We start from the raw sequence: 25,443 nt of genomic DNA on the forward strand, positions 1-25,443 counted from the left end.
ATGGAAAGGGAAAACAATATCATACATGTATCACCTTTCTTTCATTTTCATATACATTTCCTACTAAGAAAATAACAAGAAAATGTAGGCAATCCAAGACCTTTTTTTGTTTTTGTTTTTCCATATCACTAAAGCCCTTGTAAAGGCATTTCAATAGTAATAGGGAAATAATCTGTCAGTACCAATTCCTCATAAAGTTGATTTTTCATTGTGAAATATTTGTAGCCATCTAGTGGGGAGGACAATAACCAGCCTTCTTTCACTTCAAAGCAAATAGCATCCTCTTTAAATGTAACTTGTCTAGTTTTCTTGTTTGTCTTCTAGATTATTAGACACTTTTCAAATGACAAGAGAAGCATCCATGAAAAATATGAAACCAAGAATATGTTTCATAATCTTAAAGTTTGAGAAAATTATAAAATCTCAAATGCAAAGAATAGCAGTGGCCATCAAGTCGAACCTAAGCAAGAATGACCTCTGAGAATTTACTTAACTAATTAATTATCATATAATTCAGGAGTCGGCAAAGTATGGCTCTCGAGCCATATCTGGCTCTTTTGAGGGACAGATATGGCTCTTTCTGCAGGAGCCATGAAGTCAATTTTTTTCAGGAGCTGTTACAGGAGCGCGCACTGTGAGCACTGAATGACTCACGAAATTACATTTTAAAAAATGTGACGTTTATGGCTCTTATGGCCAAAAAGGTTGCCGACCCCTGATATAATTCCTTTGACCTAATGCTCAAAGATATACTACTTAAGGTATACTACCATACTTAATAATATCATAGACTATAATCTTTGCTTATCCTTTTCTGGAGAAAACCAACTCACAAGCTGAAACAGATGATGCTCTCATTCTATTCACTTTATTTTCAGGGACAATCAGTATTTCTCTCTGTGTAAGTGATTTCCTTGACCTGTCTCCAAGATTGGTAAATAAAGATTTTTTGAGAGGATGGGTGATGAAATATTCAGTACTCTCAGGGTTTGAACACTAACATTAATGAGCTTACACTGGTATATTTCCCATAAATAATCAGACATTTATACTCACTTAATAATCCAAACTTTACTGAAAAGTGCATAACACTCTATATATACATAACACTCTATATATTACATAACACTCTATCTATAAGCCAAGATAACACTATCCTGCCAGTGAGGATAGTATTTGTAGAAAGAATAAGCATACACTTTAAGCCCAAGAATAGTGAGGAACAACTCTGAGTAATATATGTAGTGAGGACAACTCACAACTCTGGGATTACAGAGCTAATTATCTTCTTTTGGTCTGAAAATTTTTCCATAAGAATCTCTTGATCACTATAGCTCCTGTGGAAACAAATACTATTTCCATGGCTAACCTGATCTCATCTATCCTATCCCAGACCAAGACCTTACTGGGCAAGGCATCAATGCTCAATGAGTTGATCCTTTGTGCTGTTTCTTTCATAATCCACTTATAAACTAATTTCTCTGTTCATCTGAATTTGGTCTTCAGAAACCAGAATAGTCTCCTTCATTTCCAGTTTTAAGCTTAGTTGATGTTTTAAACTGAAGTGATGATTTTTAAAAGGGAAAAGACAATGACTCAGCCTAATACTAACACATCCTAATACACAATCAGTGTACCTTTCACTAGCATTCTTCTTCATCTCTAAACAATCAACAATCGGTAGAATTAAGAGAAAATTCTTCTGTGTCCTCTTCTCTTACTTCTGTTTTCTCAGCTGCAAGTATGAACAAAGTATATTCTCCTTACTCACAAACAAGGACTAATCTCAAAAGGCTCAAAGGGAAGCAGGAATAGATACATATCTTTCCTTCTCTAAGGGAAACTAATTCCTACCATTGGAGGAAGCAGGAGGTTAGGGGCCAGAAACTAGTCTTCTCCTCTCCTCATATGGGAGTGGGAGGTGGGTACCTACCAGGATAGAATTATATCTATATCTTGTTTCCTTAAGTATAATTAGTCTAGGGGATATAATTTTAAGGTTCAAGCTAAATTCTTAATTACTATGTATTCATGGAGAAAGGAGGACAGCAGTTATTAAATCTAAGGCTTAACTTCCTTGTTATCAAATAACAGTTCCACAATGAACACATATAGCAAATAGCAAAGCCAATTTATCCAAATCGAGAGCAAAAGAGAAACCAGAGAAAGTTTACTTGGAAGAATGTATACCAGACAAGAATGAAGGAACTCTCCCCTTGGGAGCAAGGTGTCTCAACTCAACTGAGAGTCCCACATCTCACCCAAGAAAAAACTCCCCAAAGTTTCTAGTGTAGCAGTGTGAGAATAAGGTCATAATTAAAGGTCCAAATGTCATTTTTCCCCAAAGTCATTGTCTCCCTTCAGCAGCCTGAAGGGCTGAAATGTTTTCCATCCAGATTTTTTTCACATTATTATTGCCTACAATCTTGGGATACTTTTCTAATATTTTTCCCAGACATATTTCAGCAAATTTTCTTTAATTTTTATGTGACTAATGCCTTTCTATTGTAGGAAACCTATATAAGAGTTTCAGTAATTTAATGTTGTTAACATAAGCCCCTCCTTATAATTATTATCAATGATGTAATAATAACTTCTGCAGTATGACTTCTGCCATTTAAAAGAATATTTTAAAACCTGGTGAATCTTCTTTGTTACTTTTGTTCTATTAGGTAACCAGTTACATTAATTGATATTAACTATATGTAGAATTTAAAGGTCATGTGATTTGTTAAATCCCATATTTACAAACTCCTCATTTTATATGTCTTTTTTATTTCAGTTTTATATAACTTTTATTTCTAAACATATTTCTTTCTATTCCTATATTTCATGAGCCAAGGGATAAAAGCAGTTAACTAAACTAAGCTAGCACATTAACCATGTATGAGAGTATAAACCATATTCTTCACCTAGGTCTCTAATTTCTACTAAAAGGCAGATGAATTTTCTTAACTTTTATCTGGGTCAAAGATTGATCATTCTAATTTCACAGCCAAACTTCTAATTTGAAAAATTCGGTAACTTAATTCCAGAAAGTATAAGTGATTTTCCCAAGGTCATAAACCAAAACCTATGTTCTTTGACTCTTATAAGATTAAAATTAATATCCAATAATTCCAAGTATTTTATCTTATAAGATTTATTATTAATCACTTGAAGTAGAAGAAAATAAAAAGAACAAAAGTAAAAACCTGAGTAAAAAACACCTGAGTAAAATTCTCCTGCCTCTCACCTCACCCCACCTCCACTGCTGCATTTCCAGGAGAAAAGAGTAAGAGATGGAGCTATACAAAACTTATATCCTCCATACGTTAGCATATAATGTAAGAAGGAACATGGGAAGCTGGAAAAGAGAGTTCTGGGGTTCAAAATGCTAATTACACACTCTCAATCCACCACTCCTTCCATTCTTCTGTTGCTTGTCTTCTAGTTCTGTTATCTTTCATCTGAACAAGGATATATTTCTCTAGTATTTTATTGTATATTCTGGAGTGTAGGTCATTTGAAATTCATGGCCTTGATGACTTTCAATTGAAAATTTATTTGAATATTTTTGTTTTTTCTTTTATATATGCTTTTAATTATTTTCTGTCTGTTCTTTCCAAATAATACAGAGTGCGCTTCCTTTTGGGTGGACGTCATGGGGAATTTAAGTTTTTGCCTCCCTCTGGATATGCTCCCTGCTATGAAGCCTTGCTTCCAAAAGAGAAGATGATATTGGAGCCTGTCAAAGAATATAAGCGTGATACTGAAGGAATTAGGGATTTGTTGGGCACCACACGGTTTCTTTCTCAAGCTTCTTTCATCCCATGCCCTATAGACACCAGTCAGGTAGGCTAAAGTTGTTTGTTGTCTAGACAAAATCCTTATTCTGGTCCTGGTTATGTTTGGAAATTTTCTAATGTATGTTGTCTTTACAACTCACATTGTTATCATATATTGTATCGTTAATTATTGTCATTTGTGTTTTAACTCTATTCATCTGCTTTGGCTTTGGGGAATGGACATAGATAGTATGGTCATCAAGTAGAATAGACAAAGGAAGAAGCAAGGTTTGTTTGACTGGTGGGGATGAATAGACCAATTTAATTGGAGTGTAACTTTATGTGCCAAATGCTAGAGGATGACATGTAACTGGAAAGTGTCAAATGCCTTTAAAGAGGTTGATAATTGCTATCTAAAAAGAGGATGGAGTTCACAGCCATCTTGCTCTGTCTACAAGGACATAGACGTTATTCAGGAAATCCTCTCCTCCAAAGAATTTGAACTTGTTACAAGGATGGACATGTTCTAGCTATTAATAAGCTCAGGTTTCTGAGACTAAATAACAAATTTAAATTATATTGCTTGTTAAGATACAAACTCTGTCTCTAATACTGTAACTAAGTATATGTCACATTAACTTAAGGCCTCCTCTTTAGTCTCACCTTGCTTGACCTATGACTTTTGATTACTCTTCTTTCTAGTTTTTCATGACACTGATCTTTCTTGGTTCTTTTTACTTGTTTGGCCACTCTTTCTAAGCTTCCTTTGCTAGATCTACTTTCAGAACCCTCAAAGTTTTGTCCTAGTCTCTTCTTTTTCTTTATTTTTTCATGATTTCATTCATTCCCCTAAGATCAGTTTTCATGTTATTTCAGATGATTCCAAGATTTATATTTCAAATCCTAGTCACTTTCCTATGTTCCAGTCCTTCATTATCAATTAAATATTGGATAACTCAAACTCAACATGTAAAAAAAACAGAACAAAACTCATCTTTCTCCTAAAATCTTCCCTCTTCTGAAATTCCCTTTTACTATTAAAAGCACTAATATTTTCTCAGTCACACAGGCTCACAACTTCAGTGCCATGCTCACTTTTTCATTTTCAACCATCCTAAAAATCTAATCCATTCCTATCCTTACTTTTCTATTTTTATAACATTACTCATTCATGTTTTCTTCTCTCTATTCACACAATCACCTCTTTGGTGAAGGCTTTTATGATTTATACCTGAACACAACACAATTTGGTGACCCTTCCTCAAATCTTACCCTACTTAAGTCCATCTTCCTCTCAGCTGCCAAAATGACTCTTCTAATAAATAAACCTAACATATCAATCTTCTATTCAATTAACTGCAATAGCTATTATCTTCAAGATTAAAAAATTCTATGTTTGACTTTTAAAGCCATTAGCAACCTGGCCCCTTTTATTCCATTCCATTCTTCTTATGCTTTAATCCTTTCCACATATTCTATGATCCACTAACAGTGGCCATTTTGAGTACCATTGCAAACAATGCTACAACTCCTTTTATGCCTTTTAAACTCTCTTTCTTATGTGATCAACAAGGAAAACTAGAAAATTTCTCTAATCTTCATGACCCTCAAAATCTCTTCAAAATAGGAATTATCTATTTAAGATTAAGCAATCTCAACTGTCTCAACAGTCCAGGATGTAACAAATGAAGTAACAATTACCTAGCAATAGAGAAGACTAATTAAATAGAAGACTAGCCCAGAACCTATTTTCCTACAATCTACCATACTCCAGCAGAGTGTAGTAAAAACCAATGCATCAGAAAAACAAAAAACCTTGCAACAGAATTCTGTACTACTTCTTCCCTTGCATTGCTTTAGAAAATTAAACAACAAAGAAGTAGAAACAAGATGGCAGAGTAGATGGAGCACCCCAACTAAACCCAACATTCCCCCCCAAAGAATTCCTTGAATCGAATTTTGGAGTGACAGAGCAAACAAGAGGTCAAAATGAGATCTTTTTCCAGCCTAAAACAACTTAGAAGATCAACAGAAGAGGTATGTGACACCAGAGTAGGTACCCAGAGTGTAGTACCAGCAATGGGCCCTTAGAGGTAATTGCAACAGCAGTACCACCACCACCAGCAGCAGCAGCAGCAACTTCAGAAACTCTCAACATAGAGACAGTAAGAGAGTGGGAAGGGGTTAGTCAGCTTTTCAGAAAGAGATTATAGGGAACCTTTTGCTGGCACTGATTGCAGTGGTACTGATTGGCAGATATATTGCCCATAAACAGTTCCAGGGTAGAGAGGAACAATTCATAACACTCTCACAGAAACAGGGGCCTGGTCACAGTTCCAAGGGCAAGATGAGCATTAACTCCTGCAGGCTACAGGAGAATAGGGAACCTGGTCTCAGTTTTAGGGCCAAGAGGAGCACTAGCATTTGTGGCTGTAGGGGAAAAGGGGACCTTCCTGGGTAAAGGCTAAAGCACAGATCAGGAGAGCAGTGAGAACACCTCTCCCCAGACCACAAAACCTTGGAAGCATAAAAAACCTGCAGATGCCCAAAACTAGCTCTGAAAGAAACAGCCTGAAGTATTGGAGTATGCCTCCTCGCAATAAGGTGAACAGAGCCCAACTTTAATATAAAGTTCAAAAAAGGAATTATCTACATAAGATAATTATAGGCTGGGAAATAGAGCAAACAGCAAAAAAAAACCTTGAACATAAAAAGTTATTATAGTAGCAGGAAATATCAAGACATGAGCTTAGAAGAAGAAAACAATGCAAAAATAACTACAACCAAACCCTCAGAAAGGAAGGAAGGAAGGAAGGAAGGAAGGAAGGAAGGAAGGAAGGAAGGAAGGAAGGAAGGAAGGAAGGAAGGAAGGAAGGAAGGAAGAATTCTAATTGAATCCAAGCCCAACAAGAATTCCTAGAAATTTTTTAAAAAGAAATAAGACTACTGTGGGAAAAATCAGGAAAAGAAATGAGGCTAATAGAAGAAAATTATTGAAAGAGAACTAGAAGATTGGTAAAAGGGGCATAAAAACTTTCTGAGGAAAATAACATCTTAAAACAGAGTTGACCTAATTATAAAAGAGGTACAAAAATTTTGCTGAAGAAAAGAACTTCTTAAAAAGCGAGTTTGGCCAAATGGGAAAAGGTACAAAAGCTCATTGAAGAGAATAATTTGCTTAAAAAATTAGAATTGGACAAGTAGAAGTTAATTACTACATAAGATATTGAGGAAAAAAATAAACCGTCAAAGAATGCAAAGAAATAAAATGTGAAATAACTCAGTAGAAAAACAACTGACCTTGTAAATAGATTGAGAAAAAGTAATTTTAAAATTATCAGACAACCTAAAAGCTGTGATCAAAAAGAGAGAGAGAGAGAGAACCTAGACTTCCTGTTTCAAGGATTGTAAAGAAAAGCTACTCTGATATCTTAGATTCAGAGTGTAAAATAGAAATTGAAAGAATCTATCAGTAACTTCTTGAAAGGTCCCAAGAATATTATAGCCAAATTCCAGGACTCCAAAGTCAAGGAGAAAATATTGGTAACAGTCAGAAAGAAACAATTCAGACGTCAGAGAGCCAAAGTCAGGATCACACAAAATTTAGCAATTTCTACATTTAAGAATTGGAGGGCTTGAAACTGATATTCCAGAGGGCAAAGGAACTAAGATTATAACCAAGAATAACTTACTTAGCAAAACAGTATAAACTGTCTGAGGTTAGAGGATGGGAAATAGAGAATGGATATTTAATGAAATAGAGGACTTTCCAGCATTCCTCATGAAAAAAGCAGAGCAAGATAGAAAATATGACATTCAAACACACTACTCAAGAGACTCAAATCAAAGTGTTTACATCCTTATATGAGAAAATGACATGTAGCTCCAAATAACTTTATTATTATTAGGGCAACTAGAAGGAGTCTACATAGACAATGGACATGAATGTGAATCCATTATGTCGGGATGATCTCCCCCACCAAAAAATGAAAGAGTAAGAAACGGGGATGTATTGGGAGAAGGGAGAGTTGGAATGGGGAACATTTTCTCACTTAAAAGAGGTATAAAAGGAAAAACTTTTATAATGGAAGTGGTATTGGTCAGGGGAAAGGGTAGCAGGCAATTCCTAAACCTTACTCTCATCAAAATGGTAACCTTATTCTATAAAAATGGTTCAAAGAGAGAAGAAGATATATACACAGTCAGTTGGGTATAGAAATTTATCTTACCCAATAAAGAAATAAGAGGGAAAGGAGATAAATGATAGGAAGCTAGTGGAGAATGAAAAAAGGAAGAGAGGATTAAGGGAAACAGTGGACAGAAGCAAAAAAAAAAGACTTTTCAGGATAAAAAAGAATAAAATAGGATGAAACAAAATACAAAATTAGTATTCATAACTGTGAATTTAAGTGAGACAAGCTCACTCATAAAGTGGAAGCTGGTAGCAGAATGGATTAGAAATCAAATCCCAACAATATGTTGTTAACTAATTGAAATAGAAGCACCATACAGAGATTTAAAATAGAGGACTGAATCAGAATTTGTTATGCTTCAGCTGAAATGAAAAGGAAAATCATGATCTCAGATAAAGCAAAAACAAAAAGAGACCTAATTAAAAGAGATAATTAGGGCAATTACATTTTGCTAAAAGGTACCATAGACAATGAGGCAATATCAAAAATGTTTATAGCCAGTTTCCCCAATGAAGGCCTCTTTTCTCAAATATATACTGAGTAAAGAACTGATTCAAATTTATAAAAATAAGAGCCATTCTCCAATTGCTAAATTGTGAAAAGATATGAACAGGCAGTTTTCAGAAGAAGAAATCAAAGCTATCTGTGCTAATATGAAAAAATTCTCTATATCACTATTGATAAGAGAAAGGGAAATTAAAATGAGTATGAGATACTACCTCACACCTAGCAGAAATTACAAATACTGGAGGAGATAAGGAAAAATAATAAACTGTTGATGGAATTGGTCCAAACATTCTAGAAAACAACTTAGAACTATGTCCAAAGGGTTATAAAACTGTGTATACCCTAGATCTAGCAATGCCTTTACTGGGTCTATACCCTAAAGAGGTCAAAGGAAAAGGAAAAGGACCTATATGTATAAAAATATTCATAGCAGTTCTTTTTGTGGTTACCAAAAATTTTGCTATTTGGAGGATATTCATCAATTGGAGAATGGCTGAACAAATTGTGGCATGTGATTTTACTGGAGTACTATGTGCTATAAGAAATAATGAGGGAAGTCATTTCAGAGGGGAAAAAGCATGTCAAGATCTATAAGACCTGTTGTAAAGTGAAGTGAGAACAACCAGTAAATCATTGTGCACAACAATGGCAATGTTGTAATGATGATCAACTGTGAAAGACTTATTTGATTACTCTGATTGATACAATGATCCAAGCTCCAAAGGCCACATGATGGTAAAAATGCTATACATCTCTGAAGAGAGAATTGGTAAACTCTGAGTATAAATTGAAGTATAATTTTCCCCCTTTCTTTAAAAAATAAAAATAAAGAAAACCAAATGATAAGGTCACTTGGGTTTGGACAGCAGTATTACAGTGCTCTGTGGAACATCAGAGCTCAGCCACAAGAGTGAGAAATTGTAGTAACTGGTATAGGACATGTGGGTAAGGCTGTTGGCAAACCATTCAGCTTTAGGAGAAAAGTCCAATTTTCAGCTAGGTCTAATTATGTCCTTCAAGAAGTTACTTGAGGCAGATATTGAGACCAGCAAACTGTGAGTTGCCCAGATGAGAAAAAGAATGAGACGACTTTGCGGCCCAAATTCTAGAAAATCTGCACTCAAAGGGGAAATCGGAAAGTTAGTGATAGAAGAGTATAAGGGGAAAAAAAGACTAAAATTACCAAAGATTTCAGAAGAAAGAAAAACTCAAAGATCTTGAACATACACAGATAAACCAATATGTAAGTTATTCATAGCAAAAAGGAGTATGGCCTACATATCTGATGTAACAGTCCAGATTTCTATTGAAAAAATTGCATTACAAAAGAAAATAACAACATTTGGTGAGGCAGAAAATGCTGTTATTTCCCAAGAGAGTATGGAACCACATTAGGATGTTCCCAAATGGTTTAGAAGAGAAATAAGAATTTTGAGCACAAAATTTATGGCCTTGTTATTTTTAAAAATGATGATGGCTGATATTATGAGGAAAAGTAATATTTTATTTAGGCCCATGTTGATAGAATAAAATTGGACCACGTGCCTGGCTAAGATCTATTCAAACTGCCCGCTAGTCACGTCCAAAACCTGAAACCCATTGGATCACGGAAAATGTAGTCTCAAAGTCCCCCACATGTCCATAGGAAGTTTGTCATATATCTACATATCTTGAGGCTTAATACTACTAAATAGAACCCCAGAAATTCTAAATAACACAGCCTGAAGATTAGAAATAATTGGAAGAATGGAAAAATATGAATCCAAGTTTGAAGGGTTAAATTTTGGGGGCAGGAGTTTGATCAAAAGTCAGTAGATCGGGCAGCTGGGTAGCTCAGTGGATTGAGAGCCAGGCCTAGAGACAGGAGGTCCTAGGTTCAAACCCGGCCTCAGCCACTTCCCAGCTGTGTGACCCTGGGCAAGTCACTTGACCCCCATTGCCCACCCTTACCACTCTTCCACCTATGAGACAATACACCGAAGTACAAGGGTTTTAAAAAAAAAAAGTCAGTAGATCCATTTATTAAACACAAAACACTTAGTTTATGATTAGGAAATACAGATAGGAAATAGGAAGGAGGAAAGTGAAAGTAATCTTATAACAGATTATAACTATACCCCACATCCCAATCCTAACTAAATTTTTCTAGAGAATTATCTGCTTGCCTCAGAGGGCAGTATCTTCTGCTAAGCTGAAGCCCTTGCCTACTCTTCTACTCTCTCTCTCTAATAATAATATAACCACAATCTATCTACCTTACCTACCCAAGTTATTAATAATCAATAAGGTTATTGAGACCTTAAATCTGTTTCTCTGACTCCAACAATCCCAGAGAGCAAGCCACACACAATCCTCTCCCGATGGGGGCCCAGAGATCCAAAAGCCCTTTCCAACGGTCTGCAACTTACAAAACCACATTCAGCCACACCCTTCTAACTGTCACCAGCTGCCAACCTGCACATTAGGGGGTCACCAACTGACAGCCTACACAGCAGGGGGTCTCTTACTCAGAAATCATGTTACTACTCTTTTTTCCTCTCATGTAGAAAAAAGGAGTAGAACCCTGTCTCGTTCCTACCCTCTCCTCTAGAAGTCCCATTTCATAGTGAACAAACTTCCCCTCATTCTGGAGGCTTTTCCAGCTTCTTCCTCATAACAATGCATCCCCAGCCATCCTTTCTGGCCCTGAATGTATCTTCTCTCATACACCCCCAATAGAATCATCCTGCATGTGGAGTCTGAATACTCTTTGTTCTCCACTGCCATTTTCACTGGAATAGGCCTAATGGATTGAGAAAGTACTGAAAGATAGAGAGGACATTCCTTATGATGAGGACAAAGAGGTTTAGAGTTGGCGAGGCTCAGAGAGAGATGTAATTATCTCAACTCCCACGTCATCCTGTTCCCTTCATCTTAAAACCCTTGGCATCATTCTCCTCTCTTGTCTTCTTTTGCCATTATTAGACAATGAAGTAGATTTTCACCTTGCCAAAGCCAACCCTTCTGTATAGACCCTTGATTCTATCTCCTTCCATATCTTCTAGGACAGGGGTCGGCAACGTATGGCTCTCCAGCCATATCTGGCTCCACCTCCTGACCAGCCAGTCCGGGCAGAGCCCCAGGATGTGCCCCAGGGGACCCTTCAGCCCCCGCCCCATATTCCAGCGCCCTCCGCCTCCATCCTCCTCCTTCCGCAGGCGTTTATGGCTCTCAGGGCCAAAAAGGTTGCCAACCGTTGCTCTAGAAGATTACAACTTCAATTATCTCCCAATCTCCTTCAAAACCTACAACTTCTATCTGCCAGTTTTTTTTCGCATTACTTTTAGAAATGTTCAAAACTTCATCCTAAAAACAACAAAACCAAAGAGAGAAAACTTGCTAGATTCTACCATCTCCTTGAGCTATTTTCTTCTCTCTTTCTTCTCTCATCCAAAGTTACATGAAAAATCTGTTCACACTCCTCTTCCCTTCCTCTCACTCACTCTTTGGCCCTTTGCAAATTGGTTTCTAATGTCATTTCTCAATTGAAATTGCTTTCTCCAAAGTTACCAACCCTCTCCTAATTGCCAGACTTAATAGTCCTTTCCCAGGCTTCATCCTTCTCACATTTGTGTTTGATACTGTTGTGAGGAAGATTACTAAATTATTATTTAGGAGACCTAGCACACAGGGCTGGAGAATTCTAAATGGAATGGGGAAGCAGGAAGTGTGACTTCTCTCACTGAGACGGACTCCATGGTGGTTGGGACAAGTTGTAACTAATGTTGGGAAACCTTAGAGGAAGTGGAGTTTGCACCCTGATTTCCTGATATCCAGAAGGAGGATTTTGCCTGTGGGAGGTTAGGTAGAGACTATGAAATCTAACCTGAGTTGCTGGTCAGCTCAGGTTGGTTTAGCTCCCTGACTTACCCAATTGAAGGTGGCTGAAGGCCTGGGAAAGTTGTATCATCACTGGATTGTGACAGGACTCTGCAGTGAAGATATCCCACTTTCCTTCCTGATCTCCATTGTGCACTGACCTGCTTTAGATTTAGTTCAGTGTAGATAAGTCCCTCTCCTACCCCTGTGGTTTGCCCTTAGTCTGGAAGTATAGAAACCCCTATTCCCATCCTTTAGACCATAGTTCCCTTAATTAAATTTGTTTACAAGTCCTCTTGTCATTTGCTTGCTGGTTTTCACAGACCCCTTGTCTGGGTGGGGCAGGGTGACAGTTAGGGACTAACTGTCACTCCTGGCAACAGTCATTTCCCTTAACAGCTAAACCCAGTTTCCCTAACTTTTTTGGTCCCATCTATTATCCATTCCTGTCTCCTACTCACCCTTCTGAACCCACATATAATATTTAAGTTAACTCCCCTGGTTTTCCCCATAAGAATACTATGGACCAACCTCCACTGCTGTCTACAGTCCCCTTTTTGTGTTTTCATGATACTGCTTTCTTTTGGTTCTTTACTTACCTCTATATGTTTTCCTTTTCTCTCTCCTTGGATGGTTTATCATCCACATTATATCCCCTAACTATAGGTATTCTGTAAGATTCTCTCCTAGTCTTCTCTCTAGTTCAGCAATCTCCTAATCTAATAACCTCACTCTTCCCCTATCAAAAATGTACTTCCTCTTAACTCTGACTCTTGGGACCTAATTTTTTAATTTATAAGTCAAATAACAGCATTAGCTTCATGTACTTTCCATATGTTTAGCATAGTGCTGGGTATATATTAATGTCTAATAAATGCCTTTCACTCATTCATCTAGGAGAGCAGTTATTTTTAATTAAGAATACATCAGGAGCAGCTGGGTGGCCCATTATATAGAGAGCCAGGCCAAAGACAGTATGTCCTAGCTCCAAATCTGACCTTAGACAATTCCTGACTGTGTGACCATGGGCAAGTCATTTAAGCCCAGTTGCCTAGCCCATACTGCTCTTCCTTCTTGGAACCAATACTTAATATTGATTCTATGACAGAATGTAAGGGTTAAAATAAAATTTTTTAAAAGAGTACAACAGAGAGTTGCAGAGTAATATTGGAGCCACTTTACAATGTTGCCATACTGGTTTGACAAAATAGTGTACTATCTGTTCTAGATTGATAAATTAACTCTTTTTTATTTTATCGGCATAGGAAGCATCTGGGAAAAACTTCCTCTACTAAAACAGATTGTTATCAATTTATGGCTTTTGAAGTAAAAAATGAATTTTGATATTATTCTCCTTCACACACCATTTATCACAGACAAACTGAATTACTATCTATTCCCCAAACTTGACATTTCATCTTCTACCTTCATCTATACATCTTTCTAAAATTTTCCTCATTTTTGGTATGTACTCCACCCTAATCTCCTCTTCCTTTTGGTTTTAAAACACTTTCATGTATATATTCATTTATTTTAAAGTCATTGTAAGTGATTTCCTTTCTGTTCTATCTTAAGGCCCATATTGTCTCTTATATTGTTTCTTAGGATGAGAATTTGGCTTAAAAAAGGAAGGTGAAATGGTAGATATAGTTAAATGCTAGGACTTAGAGGTTTTTACAGTTGATTTCATTACGACAATCAATTCTTATTTATTTTTAATTTGTTTCTTTTTTCCTTTAGATTGTTTTGCCTCCCCATCTAGAAAAAATTCGAGACAGACTGGCTGAAAACATTCATGAACTATGGGGAATGAATAAAATAGAGCTAGGATGGACCTTTGGCAAGGTATGTAATAACTATGATAAGGCTACAGATAGTTATTGAGATACTTTATATATGTGAAGGAGAATAATAGAATAATAGAATGAGGAATAAGAAAAATCTGATTATTCTGTCTTTCCAGCCATTATATTTGGTTCTGTTTAACAACAGCCTCTGTTTCATCTCCACACTCATAACTCCACTATGTATAAATTACAGCTTCATTCTTTAGGAGGAATGAAAGATTATTTCATTCAGTAGTTAAGTTTCTCCTTAAACAAAATGTCTTCATGTTTAATACTTGACTATTTCAAGTATCCATTTGATGTGAGTTAAGAATCAGAGCAGTATTTCTCAAATTGAATTACAAAGAACCCAGAAAACCCCAATTTTTTTATTTTTAAATTAACTTTATATTATTTGTTAATATACATTAAAATAGTGATTTTAGAGGATTTTAATCTGTGTTCTGATAAAGTTTTGTTTAAGCCAAAGTACTCTGCCACTATGAAAAAATTTGAGAAGCACTAAAGAATTGTTCTTTTTTAGAAAAACTGCTGTATAATGAGAGCAAATTGTTGACCCACTCTTCAGATTCTATTTCAGATTTGTGTGACTAAATTTTTTAAAAGAATTTTATAGATCTCTGCACTTTATAAATATTCTTTATACATGGATATCTTTTTTACAAAGATGTAGTAAACAGAGCATTGAATTTGTAGTCAATAAGATCTGGCTTCAAGTTCAGTTTCTGATAATTCCTACCTGTATGAGCAATTTAATTTCCCTAATATTCACTTTCAACATTGGTAAAATGTGGAGAATAAATAGCACCTATCCTGCTTGGAAGTTACTTTGCAAACCTTAAAGCATTATAGGAATGTGAGTTGTTACTATTATTGAATATTATGGAGAGGGAAATTACATTTTTAGAAGTTTAGTAATAGTTTTCAGATAATCCAGTAAAATAAATAGATGACTAAAGGAACCTATAGAATCTCCTTCTTTGAAAAAAATTTAAAGAAGGTTCAAAGGTAAAAAAGTTAATGAAGAATTGATTTGGAAAGAGTCATGTCTGAAAGATTAGATATATTCTGAAGCTCACTAATAGTCCAAGAACTCTAAAATTTATTTTAATGTCCAGTAATGAATACTTCATTGAGATTTTCATGTGTTTTAGCATTTATCTTGGTTTATGAATCATACTAACTAATCATGTAACTAACTTGCATCTTGAGGGAAAGTGAGCCTTTTTCTTAACTTCTCTGGGGCCACTGGCTCAAATTTTCCTCACTACGTCTCTACTTTTCCCCTGTTCCACTACAGATCTCACTGCTTCCTGGCAATATTTAAGTAGATGTTTTATTATTTAATAATGTTATTAAAATGTAGCTATTTATTAAAATATAGCTATTATTATTATTAAACTTAAAATATAGCTATTTTTTTCGACTCTTCCTATTGTCATTACAGAATTGGGTTGGATTTTCTGTAGTAAAGAAGAGAGTAAAATTCTGTGATTATTCCTCTATCTATTTCTTACTCCTTTAAATTTTTAGCTCCCTCAGGCTTGCATTGGATTTTCTGGGCACCATTCCGAGTACTGTAACTCTTCATCTCCTATTAGAAAGGACAAATAAAATAGAATCAGAGGACCTAGATTCAGATCTCTGCTCATGCTTACAAACTTGTGACCTTGAGCAAGTCATTTATCAATCAAACAGTAAACATTTATTAAGTACCTATTATTTGTCAGGCACTGTTCTAAGTAATGGTAATATAAAAAGAGGCAAAAGATAGTCCCTGCCTTCAAAGAGCTTACAATCTAATCTTGGATCTCAGTTTCCCCTTCTATATAATTAGGAATTGGAGTAGATAGCCTCCTCTGAGGTCCCCTCCAACCCTTAATCAGCAGTATAGAGTCTAAATAGGTATGATTATTGATTCTATGATCAGTTATAAACTCTAAACTACTTTCCACTACAGAGTTCTACATAGGTACTGTCATGAATGCAAAGTCTCCATAAGACATTTAAACTTAGATTAATCTCATTTAAATATATTTTAAATCAAGTATATGAGAGGGAGACTTTAAACTACCTGTTTTCCACTGTTAGCAGATAAAGCACAAAACCTCAAAGGATATGTGCTTGCTTCTAAAACAGGAACCTGAATTCTGTTCTCTGTTGGCATAGCAAAAGAGAGAAAACCTGATGAGAAGTAACATGTACTATTGGTGAAAGGTATGTCCATTCCTAGGCTCTCAGAAGAAGAAAAGAGGAATGGTATTTACCTGGACTACATCCCAACTCCTGCTGGATACCATATTTCAGGTCAAGGGAATTGCTACCAATAACTTGGAAATGCATTTATCTCTGAGTTAAACCAATGCATTTTCCTATAGAAATATTGCCTATAGAAGGATTAGTTCTGTAGTACTGTTTTCACATAAATAGTATTTTAGTGTTTTCAGGATCCATAATTGGCCCGTGTGGCTATCCTCACATGCAGATGTGTGTGCTGATTTTTATTTCTTTTTATTTTCAGGTGAAATGAGGTTTGTGGGGAGGGCAGAACACTATTATAACATGAATAAGAAGAAGCTAGTGTATGTGCTAGGGGCTCACGCCACAAATTTGTTCTTGGGATGTGTGTGTTTCTCTTTCTCTCTGTCTCTGTCTGTTTGTCTTTATGTGTGTTTGTAATTGATTAGGTACTTTGGGAGAGAGAAACAGACAGACAGACAGAAAGGAATAGCTCCATCTTTGCAGTTTTGAAAAGTTTACTTTATAATGGGATTTTTTTCCCTTTTTGGTTTAATTTTTTTCCCAATAACATGTAAAGTTTTTTACATCCCCATTTTTTTAAATGCTAAGTTCCAATATTCTCCCCCCATCCCTCACTTCCTACCTAATTGATAAGGGAAACAAAATTGATATGTTATACATTTGCAGTCATACAAAGCTTATTTCAATATTAATTATGTTGTGAAAAATAAACCAAAAACCCCCAAGAAAGAAAAAAAAAGATAAAAAAAAATATCATGTTTCATTCTGCATTTATACTATATCAGTTCTTCTGCTGGAAGTGGATAGCATTTTTCATCACAGATTCTTTGGAATTGTCTTGGATCTTTGTATTGTTGAGAATAGTTGTCATTCACAGTTAATCATCATACCGTATTGCTGTTACTGTGTACAAATGTTCTCCTAGTTTTACTCACTTCAATTTGTGTTACTTCATATAAATCTTTCCAGGTTTTTTGGTTATCATTTTGTTTGCCATTTGTTATGGTGCGGTAGTATCCCATTCCAATTATATATCACAATTTGTTCAGGTATTTCTCAATTGATAGATGCCCTTTCAGCTTTTAATTCTTTGCCACTTCAAAAAAGAGTTGCTATAAATGTATTTGTGCAAGTAGGTTCTTTCCCCCTAATACTTAGTAGTGATATGCCTGGATCAAAGGGTATACAGTTTTATGGCCCTTTGGGCATAGTTCTAGATTGCTTTCCAGAATGGTTGGATCAGTTCATAGCTCCACCAATAGTATATTAGTGTTACCATTTTTCTACATCCCCTATTACATTCATCATTTTCCTTTTTGTCCTATAAATGTGTTTTGCTACTGACTACCACCTCCTTCTAGCTACTCTCCCATCAGTGACCCCACCTGCCCACATTTTTTCTCTTACCCCTTTCCCTTCCTACTCCCCTTTAGGGTAAGATAAATTTCTAAACCCAACTGAATGTGTATGCTATTCTCTTTGAGCCAGTTCCTTTGAGAGTAAAGTTCAAGTGTTGTCTGCCATCTGTCATTCTCTTCCCCTTCATTATAAAAGGTCTTTCATGCTTCTTTTATGTAAGATAATTTATCCCACTTTACCTTCCCCTTATTTCCTCTTTCTCCCAGTGCATCCCTTTTTCTCACCCCTTAATTTTTTAAAAATATCATCTCATCATAATCAACTCATATTCTCATCATATATATATATATATATATATATTCCTTCTAATTGTCCTAATTATTATCTTCTCATATAGGAATGTAAAACATTTAACCTTATTGAATCTATTATAGTTTCTCTCTTATGTTTACCTTTTGATATTTCTCTTGAGTCAAACTTTATAGGCAACTAGGAATGCTTGAAAGTTCTCTATTTCATTACATATTCATTTTCCCCTTAAAGATTTGCAGATGATTCTTGTTGTAATCCTAGATTCTTTCTCTAGAATATCATATTCCAAGTCCTCTTCTCATTTAATGTAGAATCTTCTAAATCTTGTGTTATCCTAACTATAGCTCCATAAAATTTGGGTTGTTTCTTCCTACTATCTCCAATATTGCTCCTTAACCTTGGAGCTCTGAAATTTCATTATAATATTCCTGAGAGTTTTCATTTAGGCATCTATTTCAAGAGGTGAATAATGGATTCTTTCCATTTCTATTTTACCTTCCGGTTCTAAAATATCAAGGTAGCTTTCCTTGATAATTTCTTGAGATATTATGTCAAGATTCTTTCTGGCATTCAGTTAGTCTAATAATTCTTAAATTATCTTTCCTTGATCTATTTTCCAGGTCAGTTGTTTTTCCATGAAGTTATTTCACATATTTTTCTGTTCTTCATTTTTGTTTTATTGTTTCTTGGAGTTATTAAGTTCCACTTGCCCAATTCTAATTTTTAAGGACTTGTTTTCTTCAGTAAGCTTTTGTACCTACTTTTTATATGTCAATTCTGCTTTATAAGAAGTTCTTTTCTTCAGTGAATTTTTGTACATTTTTTTCCATTGGTCAGCTCTGATTATTAATGAGATCTTATCTTCAGTGAATTTTTGTATATATTTTTCCATTTCTCAATTCTCCTTTTTTAAAAGTTCTTTTCTTCAATGAATTTTATGCCTCTTTTATAGTCTGCCCTATTCTATTTTTTAAGATATTATTTTCTTCACTTTTGTGTATCCTTTACCATACTGTTGACTCTTTTTTTTGTAATTTTCTTGTATCACACTATTTTCCCAATTTTTCCTCTACCTCTTATTTGATTTTTAAATCCTTTAGAGATCTTGTAGGAATTTGTTTTGGATCTAAGATGAATTCGCATTTTAGTATGAGACTTTGAATGTAGTTGTTTTGACATTATCATCTTTTGTGGTTTTGTTTTGCTCTTCCTTGTTACAGCTGTAACTTTCTAAAGTCAGGTCCTTTTTTGTTTTTTCTTCATTTTTCCAGACTATTTCTTGACTTATAACTTTGTATTAAAGTTGGGATCTTATCTCTTTGGTATTTTTTAATTTATAAAACATCCATTGTTTTATTTCTGAGGAAAATTCCCACTCCTTTCTCTCCTCTTCCAAGTGAGTCTTGCTGCTTCCCTTCCTTTCTTAGACAAAAGAGTTCTGGTCATTGGACAACTTAGGGATGTCAGAGAGGAGGAGCAGTGATCATATGTTAAAAGTAAAATATTAAGACAGTCCAACTTCACCGTGTTAACAATTAGCAATGAGCAAGATTTTCCAACACCTCATCCATCACCATAAAACCCCAAAGAGAAAAAAAGTAAAGTTAAATAAATAATATAGGGGAGATATGGTCATTGCAAGAGACAGTTTTCAGCTCCCTACAGGCCAGCTTTTTAAATTGCTATAGTAAATTCAATGAGAATTTAAATAGTAATTTAAAAATAAATTAGTACATTAATTAAAAGGATAGAGTACAAATATCAATAACATGGAAATAGCTCTTGATCAATAACATATGTAAAACCCAATGGAATTGTGCATTGGCTATGGGAGGCGAGAGGGAGGAGGAGAGGGAAAGAGTATGAATAAGGTAACCATGGAAATTTTTTCATAATTAATCAATAAAATAAAAATTAATTTAAAATTTCTTAAAATTTAAAAAAAGGATAATACTGTTGCCTTAAAATAAATTTATTAATTTAATTTTAAAATAATTAAATAACTACATTAAATAAAGTTGGGAAAGCACTGTCCCAAACCAGGTTTTCTTTTGTGATAATTAGATTAAGTCTACACTGCCCATCTTTAGATTTAATCACCAAAGGTGAGAGTACCTCCAATCTTGGGAGGTCCTAAACCACGTGTGCTGAAGTAAATGACAAATCAGAATTGACTGACCTGCCCCCTGGGTGGTCTATGAGAATCATCTATTGTGATTGGACCTGCAAATTAGGAGGGAGGCACAGGAAGTGACACATAAGTGACCCCTTTAAAAGGAGAAGGTCCTCAGTCAGCTGGGGTCTTCGGTGGAAGAGAGCATCTGGTAAGGACCTCTTCTGGTTCATGGAGGAGTGTTGGAACGCTGAGACCCCAGTGAGACTGCTTTAAATGTCTCCTTTGAATTTTTACGTGGGTAAGTTAGACTAACTCTCTTTCTCTTCCCTTGGCATTTCTGAAGGCTCTACTCTCATGGAGGCCTCTCTTGCCTCTCTAATTGGAAAAGGCCTTGTGGCTAAAAGCCTTGTTAATTAATTAACCTCTTAATTAACCTCTGTGCCCCTCTGCTTAGGCCTCTAAATTCTTACCTAGTCCGGGCCAGAGTTTCTCTCTCTCTCAATTTCCCTACCTTCAACCTTCCTAATTGTAAATAAATCACCATAAAAGTCAATTTTGACTTGAGATTATTCTTAATTGAGGATTGATAATAGTTCAGTCCTCTAGTGACCATCATTTAATATATTGAACCCATAAAATCCCTTTTTCACCCTTACACTTTCTACTAATTTTATTTTTATTTTTTTCTTTGTCTTATTCTAATAACAAATTTACACATACGTTTTCCAAAGTTATATGATAATTGACAAGCAATTGCACTAGGTTATATATGTGTTATCACTCAAAATATATTTCCATATTATTTGTTTTCATAAGAAAATAATCTTATAAAACCAAAACCCCAAATCATATACCCAAATAAGTGATAAAGCATATATTTTCATCTGCATTTCTACTCCAACAGTTCTTTCTCTTGAGATAGATAGCATTCTTTTTCATAAGTCCCTCAGAATTGTCCTGGATCATTGTATTGCTGATATTAGCAATGTTTATAATATTTGTTCATCCCACAATTTTTCAGTTACTTTATTTAATATTCTCCTCATTCTGCATCAGTTTACATAGGTCTTTCCTGTTCTTTCTAATACCATCCTGTTCATCATTCCTTAGAGCACAATAGTATTCCTTCACTATCATATACCACAATTTGTGCAGCCATTCACCAATTGATGGACATCCCTTTAGTTTCTAATTCTTGCCACCACAAAAAGAGCAGCTATAAATATTTTTGTACAAATAGGTCCATTCCCATTTTTAAAAATCTTTTTGGGATACAGACCTGGTAGTGATATTGTTGGACCAACAGGTATTCATTCTTTTAAAGCTCTTTGGGCATAATTCCAAATTGCCTTCCAGAATGGTTAGATCAATTCACAATTCCACCAGCAATGCATTAGTGTCCCAATTTTGCCACATTCCCTCCATCTTTTATTATTTTCTTTTACTGTCATATTGGTCAATCTCCTAGGTATAAGGTGTTATCTCAAAGTTGTTTTGATTTGCATTTCTCTAATCAAGAGGGATTGAGAACATTTTTTTCATATGATTATTGATAGCTTTGATTTCTTCATCTGAAAACTGCCTATTTGTATCCTTTGATGATTTATCAATTAGGGAATGACTTGGTTTCTTATAAATTTGACTTAGTTCTTTATATATTTGAGAAATTAGCTTTTATCAGAAAAATGTGTTATAAAATTTTCCCCCAGTGTGTTGCTTCCCTTTCTAATATTGGTTGAATTGGTTTTGTTTGTACAAAAGCTTTTTTTAATTTAATATAATCAAAACTATTCATTTTACATCTTGTAATGTTCTCTATTTCATATTTGGTCTTAAATTCTTCCCTCCTCCATATATCTGACAAGTAAACTATTCTATGTTTGCCTAACCATATAATAGCATTTTATGTTTAAATCATATACCCATTATGAACGTATCTTGGAACAGGGTGTGAGATATTGATCTAAACCTAATTTTTATGGTACTGTTTGCCAATTCCTAGCAGTTTTTGTCAAATAGTGAGTTCTTATCCCAAAAGCTGAGATCTTTGAGTTTATCAAACACTAAATTCTTGATTACTGTATTATAGTACAGTTTAAGATCTAGTACTGCTAGGCCACCATCCATCACATTTTTTTTCATTAGTTTCCTTGTTATTCTTGACCTTTTGTTCTTCCAGATGAATTTTGTAATATTTTTTCTAGTTCTATAAAGTAGTTTTTTTTGGTAGTTTAATCAGTATGGCACTGAATAAGTAATTAATTTAGATAGGATTTCCATTTTTATTATATTAGCTCAGCCAAACCATGAGCAATTAATGTTTTTTCCAATTATTTAGATCTAATTTTATTTGTGTGAAAAGTGTTTTGTAATTATGTTCATATAACTCCTGTTTGTCTTGACAGATAGATTCCCAAATATTTTATATTGTCTAGAGCAGTGATGGGCAAACTATTCCTCGTGGACCAGACCCATCACTGCCTTAAGCAATTCCCTAACCACTATGCTCCCACATCCAGATGTAGTGATTAGGGAATTGTTTAAGGCAGTGATGGGCAAACTACAGCCTGGCTCTGGCCCACTGGGAATAGTTTGCCCATCACTGGTCTAGAGGTGTGTTGGCAAAGATGTGGCATGCTGGAGAGGGCTGCTCCATTCCTCTCACCACAATGCCTGAGGACATTTTTCACATGCCTGCTCTTCTGCCCATCAGCTGAATGCAAATACTTCCTCCTCAGCTTTCTACGGTAATGCAGGTGGCTCACAGGTAGCTTGAAGGTACAGTTTGGGCACATGATCTCTAAAAGGTTCGCCAACTCTGGTCTAGAGAGATTTTTAAATGGAGTTTCTCTAACTCTTGCTGCTGATTTTTGTTAGAAATATTAGAAATATTGATGATTTATGCAGTTTCTTTTTTATCTTGCAACTTTTCTAAAGTTATTAATTATTTCAACTAGCTTGTTAGTTGATTTTCTAGGAATCTTTAAGAATGATAGTTGGTTCATTGCCTACTTTAATTCCTTCCATTTCTTTTTCTTCTCCAATTGCTACAGCTATTATTTCTAATACAATATTAAATAATAGTGATGATAATGGACATTCTTGCTTCACTTCACTGGGGAAAGCTTCTGACTTATCCCCATTGCAGCTGATACTTAGGAATGGGTGTTGTATTTTGTCAAAGGCTTTTTCTGCATCTAGTGAGATAATCATGTGATTTCTGTTAGTTTGGTTATTGATTCAATTATGCTGATAGTTTTTCTAATATTAAACCAGCCTTGCATTCCTGATATAAATCCCACCTGATCATAGTGAATAATCCTTGCGATATATTGCTGTATTCTCTTTGCTAGTTTTTTAATTTAATATTTTTGAATCTATGTTCATTAAGGAGATTGGTCTGTAGTTTCTTTCTCTGTTTTTGATCTTCTTGGTTTAGGTATCAGTACCATATTTGTGTCATAAAAAGAATTCATTTTTTATTTTGCCAAATAGTTTGTATAGTATTGGAATTAATTGTTCTTTAAATGTTTGATAGAATTCACTTGTGAATCCATCTGGCCCTGGGGATTTTTCTTGGGGAATTCATTGATGGCTTGTTCAATTTCTATTTTTCTGAGATGGGATTAAGTATTATATTTTGTCTTTTGTTAATATAGGCAATTACTATTATTGAAATATTCATCCATTTCACCTAGATTGTCACATTTACTGTCACACATTTGGGTGAATTAGCTCCTACATATTGTCTGAATTTCTTCTTCATTAGAGGTGAAATCACCCTTTACATTTTTGATACTGTTAATTTGATTCTCTTCTTTTTTTTTAATCAAATTGATCAATACTTTATCTAATTTGTTTTTTCATGGAACCAGCTCCTAGTCTTATTCATTAAATCAGTAGTTCTTTTACTTTCAATTTCATCAATTTATCCTTTGATTTTGAGTATTTCCAATTTAGCATTAACTGGGGATTTTTTAGAATTAACTTATTTTAAAATGTTTTTCCATGTTTACATGATTCATGTTTTCTCCCTCCTCTTTTCCCTCCAACCTCCTGTAGCTGACAAGCAATTTCACTGAGCTATACATGTGTTATCACTTGATATCTATTTCCATATTATTATTCATTTTTGTAATAGAGTAATCTTTTAAAACCAAAACCCCAAATCATATACCTATATAAACAAGTGATAAATCATATGTTTTTCTTCTGCATTTCTACTCCCACAGTTCTTTCTCTGGATGGAGATAGGATTCTTTCTCACGAGTCCCTGGATCATTGCACTACTAGTAGCAAAGTCAATTACATTTGATCGTCTCACAATGTTTCAGTTTCTGTCTACAGTGTTCTCCTGGTTCTGCTCATTTCACTCCACATCAGTTCATGAAGGTGTTTCCAGAATAGAAATAAAAGATTAGGGGCAGCTGGGTAGCTCAGTGGATTGAAAGTCAGGCCTAGAGACTGGAGGTCCTAGGTTCAAATCTGGCCTCAGCTACTTCCCAGCTGTGTGACCCTGGGCAAGTGACTTGACCCCCATTGCCCACCCTTAACATTCTTCCACCTAGGAGCCAATACACAGAAGTTAAGGGTTTAAAAATGTAAAAAAAAATCAAAGATTAACTGGGTATTTTTAATTTGTTCTTTTTCTCATTTTTTTAGTTGTATGCCCAACTTATTAATCTCCTTTTTCTCTATTTTGTTGAAATAAGCACTCAGGGATGTAAATTTTCCCTTGAGTACTGCTTTGGCTATATCCCATAAATTTTGATATGCTGTCCTCATTGTTATTCTCTTCAAGGAAATCAGTGATTTTTTCTATGATTTGTTCTTTGACCCACCAGTTTTGAAAAATTAGACTATCTAGTTTCCAACTAATTTTTCGTTTCCCACTCCTTGAAACCTCATTTATAATCATTTTCATTGCATTATGATTTGGGAAAGTTGCATTTATTGTTTCTGCTTTTCTGCATTTGGTTGTGATGCTTTTAATGCCCCAGTACATGGCAAATCTTAGTATATGTACATGTGCTGCTGAAAAGAAGGTATATTCCTTTTTATCCTTATTGAATTTTCTCTAGATATCTATTAACTCTAACTTTTCTAAAATTTCATTCACTTCTCTTCTTTCTTATTTATTTTTTGGTTAGATTTATCTAGGTCTGATAGGGGAAGGTTGAGGTCCCCCACTAGTATAGTTTTACTTTTTATTTCCTCCTTAA

At 34.9% G+C, this 25,443-nt stretch overlaps 1 protein-coding gene across 1 annotated transcript in view; it reads left to right on the forward strand.

Annotated features, from left to right (window-relative positions):
- RYR3 (ryanodine receptor 3) overlaps positions 1-25,443 on the forward strand; it is a 570,927-nt gene that overhangs the window by 216,401 nt on the left and 329,083 nt on the right. The window contains exons 20-21 of the mRNA XM_044660040.1: positions 3,618-3,834; positions 14,066-14,170. Coding sequence (XP_044515975.1) covers positions 3,618-3,834; positions 14,066-14,170 — 322 coding nt within the window. The remainder of the gene's footprint in view (positions 1-3,617; positions 3,835-14,065; positions 14,171-25,443) is intronic.

This window comes from Gracilinanus agilis, chromosome 2, assembly GCF_016433145.1.
Source record: "Gracilinanus agilis isolate LMUSP501 chromosome 2, AgileGrace, whole genome shotgun sequence".
In the NCBI taxonomy this organism is placed as follows: Eukaryota; Metazoa; Chordata; class Mammalia; order Didelphimorphia; family Didelphidae; genus Gracilinanus; species Gracilinanus agilis.